Source organism: Grampus griseus (assembly GCF_964374135.1).
Source record: "Grampus griseus genome assembly, chromosome: 19".
Lineage (NCBI taxonomy): Eukaryota > Metazoa > Chordata > Mammalia > Artiodactyla > Delphinidae > Grampus > Grampus griseus.
The window spans coordinates 9,094,176-9,101,094 of NC_139013.1; the positions used below are offsets into that span (position 1 = coordinate 9,094,176).

The 6,919-nt window shown below is 49.4% G+C and overlaps 1 protein-coding gene across 1 annotated transcript; it reads right to left on the minus strand.

The window, feature by feature from the left end:
• Nucleotides 1-2,615: 2,615 nt before the first annotated feature.
• On the minus strand, nucleotides 2,616-3,227 carry PNMA8C (PNMA family member 8C; the record flags this gene model as incomplete). The annotated part of the gene is made up of 1 exon (XM_082677606.1): nucleotides 2,616-3,227. The coding sequence occupies one exon, from the start codon at nucleotides 3,225-3,227 to the stop codon at nucleotides 2,616-2,618; it is 612 nt and encodes a 203-aa protein (XP_082533732.1).
• Between the last annotated feature and the right edge of the window lie 3,692 nt (nucleotides 3,228-6,919).

Consider the following 6,919-nt stretch of genomic DNA (forward strand, 5'->3'; position numbering starts at 1 on the left):
TGCTTTTTTTAGAGTTTTATATCAAAAGAATCATACAATGTGTCCTTTTTGTTTGGCTTCTTTCACTCAACATCATGATTTGGGAATTCATCTGTGTTGCTGTATCTGTAGATCATTCTTTTTAGTTGCTATGTCATCATTTATTGAGTGAATACTCCACGATTTATCCATTCGCTTCTCAGTGGAGATCTGGGTTCTAGCAGCTTTATGACTAAAGCTCCTATGAATATTTCAGAGCCTACGTTTTTCACTGCAAGCTGTATCCTCTCTCTGTTGCAAAGAATCTGCAGCATGGGTAGCATTAGCCCCACTTTACAGATAAAGAAACTAAGGCCCAGAGATGTGAAGTCGGCTCCCTGAAGACACACGGCTAAACAGGTAGCAGAATCAAGAATTGAGCCCAGGACCGTGTAGCTCCAAATCCTTTGACACTCCTTCCATTGTGTGCCCTGTTGATGCCAGGGAACTGTGGGTACTGTCTTCCGAAGGTCATGACCTTGGTAGATTCACCAGTCTGCCTTTCGGCATCCCATTCTGAAGCAGCCTTTTGTCAGCACACAGAGAACACGTAGTCTGCTGTGGGAGCTGGGTACGCTTTTATCAAGTTCAGGAATCTGAGCTCTAAAACCAGACTGTGTTCTTTGTCAACGCAAAACGCAACTGTCACTGGATCCAGGATCCCAACGGCCAACACTTAACAGCTTCCCCCTCTCAGCCACTGTGCTAAGTCCTTTATATGTCTGGACAGATTTACTCCTCCCCCAAACCTGGTGAAATAGGTTACTACTAGCCCCATTTTACAGATAAGCAACCCAAGGCACAGGGGGATAAGAGGCGTGCCCAGGCTCACGCTCTGGGAAGTGGAAGAGACCGGACTCGTACCCAGGCCATCCGTCCAACACTATTCCTCACCTCCAACCTCCATACACCAGACAGAGGCTTCTGCTGCCTTAACTGGCAGGTTGCCTAATGAGCAAGCAGATTAGAGGAATTTAGTTCCACTATGAACTTACAGAGATAGTTATCCATGTTGTATGTTTATCACTGTATTAACCATGTCTTTTATTTTCTGTACTCTGATGCTTTGACATCTGGGGACTTGCTGACCCTTGAGGGGCTGCCCTTCCCAGGGTTAGGCAATTCCTAGAGAAAGGGAACAATGCTTGTCCTTGAACGTGTTCTTCAAATGCAAACGAACCAACCAATCCAGAGCCCGTGCCCCCAGCTACCTTCTTTATTAAGCCCTCACACTCTGGGCCACCATCCACCTACCCTATTCACTCCGGGGCCAGGTCCCAGACACCTAGGGACAGCCCCTTTACCCCAGAGCCTGCTGAAATTTTTCAGACTAGCCAATTCTGAGCCTGCCTTCCCTGCCTCACCCATTCCTTCCCTGAAGAAACCATAATAAAGTTCTTGTCCACGGTTCCCCCTCTCCCTCTCCCTCTGCCTCCTGACCAATCCTGGAGCTTCCTCGTGTGCCCCCCCACTGTGGTGTGACCTGTCCCCTTTTCTTGGGATCTGTGTTAGGGCACAGACTGTAGTCAGAAAGACCTGGGCTTCAATTTCTTTGGAGCTTTCCTGTGTGGCCTTAGGCAAGTCACTTAACCTTTCTGAGCATCGCTTTCTTCAGCCATAGAATGAGAAGATGGTCACGATAAAATGATAGTTCATAATCACTTAGCTCCTCTTCTGAAATCCAAAAAGCTCTGAAAGCTTTGCACCAAAAAATGTATCCAAAAAATGAAAAAAAATTGGAAGCAAAATCTAGACTGACAGGAGGCTATTTACAGTTTTAATTTATTTCACTTAATGTCAGTATTTCTCTACTATTAGAATATTAATGGATATGATTATGGGAGCTGCCCAAATCCCCCCTGGGGCTGAATTACACAATATAAGACATAGTCTCTGTATCACTTTTCTAAAACCCAATACTCTGAATTCCGAACCACACCTGGCCCGAGGATTTTGAATCAGGGGTTGTGGACCTATAGTCCCATACCCCAAGGGATGGGAAGATACAATGAATTAGTGAATATGAAGGACTCTGCACAGTGCCTGGAACACAGGATAGCTGTTAGTGTTTTTATTCCAGATAAATTGTTTCACTTTTCCCATCAGCCACTGGAAGCCAGTGAGATAGAAGAAAGCTGTGTGTTTTGTGTTATCTTGGCCATGAGATCTGATAACACCCCTTTTAAAAACAATGCAGGGCTTCCCTGGTGGCGCAGTGGTTGAGAGTCCGCCTGCCGATGCAGAGGACACGGGTTCGTGCCCCAGTCCGGGAAGATCCCACATGCCGCGGAGCGGCTGGGCCCGTGAGCCATGGCCGCTGAGCCTGCACGTCCGGAGCCTGTGCTCTGCAACGGAGAGGCCACGGCAGTGAGAGGCCCGCGTACCGCAAATAAAACAAAAACAAAAATACCCACCTTTGCTCACACTAGTCAGATGTTACCCATTCTTACTGAAAAGTTGCCCACTCCCTTGACTGGGTAACCCATCCTCACTCGCATTATCCACATTCACTCTCATCCCCCGAACTTACTCAGAGGGCACCCACCTTTCCAAGTCGCCACGCACACCCACTCAGCTGACGCCCACCCCAGGTCACCTCACAGCTTCCTGTCAGATGCATGGTGTCGTCGACGGTTTTTCTTGTGCTTCCGCTTGCCTTTCTTGCCATCTCCCGCCTTGCTCTCCTTCGTGGAGTCCAGAGGTGGCACCCCGTCCCCTGCAGCAGTGGCCCCAGGCCCCGGTTTCTCCCCTGGCCCAGGCTCATAGCAGTTTCTGGCAGGAAGTTCTCTGGGGCCCGTCACTGTCGGGCACAGTTCCTGCCTTAGGACCCGGGCCACATCTTCCGCCGTCCTGCCCTGGCTCTGCAGGAAGAGGTTCAGCTTGGTCAGGAATTCAATATCCTGCTTCCGGGGCATGTAGACCACTCTCCACATGCCGCCCTTGCCCTTGATCTCCCTGGAGATCACGGCATAATTGATGTCCTCTGCCAGCCTAACGATGACGGCCTTGGAGCTCTCTTCTTCCACAAAGGCCTTCCCAGCCACTTTGAACTTACCCAGAGGTTTTAGGGAGGCCTGTATGATCTCTTCGAATTCCTCACGGTTGCAGTTTTCCGGGATACCCAGGATCATCAGAGACTTGTAACTGTCCACCTCAAAAGCCTTGCACCCATGCTCCAACAATGCAATGTCCTTGACGCCGAAAAGCATCTTACCCAGCTCTCTGAGGCAGCAGTATGCCCGATGGCGCACACCTGAGCTGTCTCGGGAATCCAAAACGTTATCCAGGACGCCACGACCCCTTCCCAAGGCAAAGAGAGAGGCCTCACGGGGCCTAGTTTGTCCACCTCGGCCAAAGATGCCCCAGGCCCTGCCCACAGGGCTGCACAGTGTCCAGCCTTCTGTAACCTCCCTCCCAGGGGGCTCCTGGGAATTCCTAGGGACTTACAGAGTGTGAAGCAGGGGTGGGTGTCTGCCGGCTAGCTCGTGGATCCTGAGTCCTAGGCAAGGCCGCACCAGAGAGAGTATGAAGATGCTGGTCCCTCTTTCTGGCGGTGGTCCTCAAAGGTCTCGCAGGCCCTGTCAGTCTCAGCAGATCTGGGACGGCTGATCGCCCTGGGGCTGCTGTCACCGGGGTGTCCTGCGAGGGTGCCTGGCAGGCAGGGCGGCTCGTTCCTTGCCGCTGGCCCAGAGGCTACCCTCACTGCCCTGTAGCCTGGGTGAGACAAGGATGTGGCCGCTGCACTTGCTCCCACAATGACATCACCGCCTCCTTCCACTCTGCAGCTCAGCGGTCTCCATGGCAACTCCTAGAGCATTGCCTCTGCCAATGGCCCGGCCCGCTGCATTGAAATCTGAGTCTGAGGGGGGTCATTCAGGGGTGAGGGGTCAGCCACCCGCCTTCAGAAGTACCCTCTCTTCTCCCTTGAGAAAATGGCTGAGTCTAGGGGTCGGGGGACAGGGAAGATACAAGAAGAGCCTGGAACATTTTTGGGGTCAGAAAGTAAGGAAATACTCAAAGAATGATGAGAACAGGTGGAAGGGCATAGAGCCAGCTTGAAGGGCTCCCACTGGCCAAATCTGGGACATTTTGAGCATCAACATTAAAAATGAGCGCAACAGGGCTTCCCTGGTGGCGCAGTGGTTGAGAGTCCGCCTGCCGATGCAGGGGACACGGGTTCGTGCCCCGGTCTGGGAAAATCCCACATGCCGCGGAGCGGCTGGGCCCGTGAGCCATGGCCGCTGAGCCTGCGCGTCCCGAGCCTGTGCTCCGCAACGGGAGAGGCCACAACAGTGAGAGGCCCGCGTACCAAAAAAAAAAAAAAAAAAAAAAAAAAATGAGCGCAACAGATCATAACCCCTTAAATAAAACAAGAATCCATGAATCTATGTGGATATAAGTAAACGGGTAGACGGAAAGTTTGGTGGAGGAATGTGGGCTATTATGTTGCCTCATATAAAATGTATGAATCAAAGGGAACAAAAGTATCTTTACCGTGGAATGTCCTTGTTTGTAGGACACACCCACTACAATATTCAGGGATGATAGGGTACCAGATTTGCAATTTACTCTCAAAACCGTCGGTGGGGGGGAAAGTTCTTTGTACCATACATGCAACTTTCCTATAAGTTTGTGACTGTTTCAAATATATTTTTTAAAAGGAAAAAGAAATGTCCTGCACACGTGTTCACCTTCACAATGGCCATTTCTCCTCTTACCATCCCAGTAATAAAAGCCATAAGTTTGAATCAGACTGACACCCTCCAAACTCCCAGCTCCAGGGACGGGCACTGAAGGGTTTGAAATAATCAGCATAATCCCACCCCCTTGCCACAGTGATTGGTTCAGAAGTGGTCACCCAGGTAACCCAGGCCCAAGCCAATCAGTGCATTCTATCTCCCTGGTCATGGAGATTGGTTAAGGGCTGGATACATGGACTTAGTCCAATCAGAAAGACGCTCAGGAGTTTTGTGACTAGTTACGAGGAGGAATACCCTCTCTTTCCCCCTAGATGGGAAAGAATATGGGAGCTGCAGGAAGCCATCTGGGAACCACAAGAGAAGACATCTTGAGGATGAATTCTACTTCCAGAGGAAGGCAGAGCTGAGAGAATCACAGAGACCTCTCAGGGCAACCCCCTTCATGCTGTGGTTCAGTGATGCAGGCTGCTTTTCTATTTCCAAGTCATCGTGTGCTCCCATGACTACCACAGCAAGCGAATAGAGAGCAGAGGGACTCATGCACCAGCATTTGAATACTTCCACCAGGAAGCTACATGTGACTTTTGCTCATATTTCATTGGCCAAAGCAAGTCACATGACCACACCTAACTTCCGGGAGGTGGGGAAGTATAGTCACCCTTGCACGTAGAAGTGCAGGGGAATTGGAAATAACAGTGTACACAGTCGTGCCTGCCACAAGCTCTCACAATGTGCCCGGCACCATGCTAAACTCTGCACACGCATTTCATTTTACAGCAACCCTATGAAGGGGTATTATTAATGTCCCCAATTTTATAGGCAAGAAAACTGGGGATCAGAGAGGTTAATTCAGTTACCTAAGGCCACATAGCTAATGAATGACAAAGCTAGACTTCCTTCCTCGGGCACCCTGACGCCTGGGCCTAAACATTTAACCTCATATAACACTATGCTGTTCCCTGAGAAGAAAGTGCCCAAACCACCTGGCTTGGTTCCTGTTCCATCATACAGTTGCTGTGTGACCTTGGGTAGGCTGCTGTCCCCCTCTGGGCTGTGTGGCAATTTAGTTCTGTCCAACTTAGCTAAGTGGGGCCTATGTACCCTAGAACACCTTTCCCCTGGTGGTTCTGGGTTAGAGTTGTCTAAAAGAAAATTTGCATGAGATTTAGATAACAGAAGTGACGGAATAGCTATTATGGTGGGAAGGTCATAAATATTTGCCTTGGGGAATGTAACTTGGTGCAGCTAATATGAAAAACAGTATGGAGATTCCTCAGAAAATGAAAAACAGATCAACCATATGATCCAACATTTCCACTTCTGGGTATTTATACGAAGGAAAGGAAAACACTAAAAGATATCTGCACACCCATGTTCACAGCAGCATTATTTATAATAGCCAAGATATGGAAACAACCTAAGTGCCCATCAATGAATGAATGGATAAAGAAAATGTCACACACACACACACACACACACACACACACACACGAATACCGTTCAGCCACTAAAAAGAAGGAAACCCTGCTATTTATGACAATGTGGATGGACCTTGAGGATTTAATGCTAAGTGAAATAAGTCAGATACAGAAAGACAAATACTATATCATCTCAAATATATGTGGAATCTTTAAAAAAAAAACCCAAACTCATATATACAGCAAACAGATTGGTGGTGGCCAGAGACAGGGGGTCAAGCGTGGAAAAAAATGGGTGAAGGTGGTCAAAAGGTACAAACTTTGAGTAATAAAAAAATAATAGGATGTAATGTACAACATGAGGAATTTAGTTAACACTGCTGCACAAGATATGGGAAAGTTGTTAAAAGAATACCAAGAGACGGCTTCCCTGGTGGCGCAGTGGTTGGGAGTCCGCCTGCCGATGCAGGGGACACGGGTTCGTGCCCCGGTCTGGGAGGATCCCACGTGCCGTGGAGCGGCTGGGCCGGTGAGCCATGGCCGCTAAGCCTGCGCGTCCGGAGCCTGTGCTCCGCAACGGGAGAGGCCACAACAGTGAGAGGTCCACATACCGCAAAAAAGAAAAGGAAAGAAAAGAAAAGAATACCAGGAGGGATTTCCCTGGTGGCGCAGTGGATAAAAATCTGCCTGCCAATGCAGGGGACACGGGTTCGAGCCCTGGTCCGGGAAGATCCTGCATGCCGCAGAACAAGTAAGCCCGCACGTCACAACTACTGAGCCTGT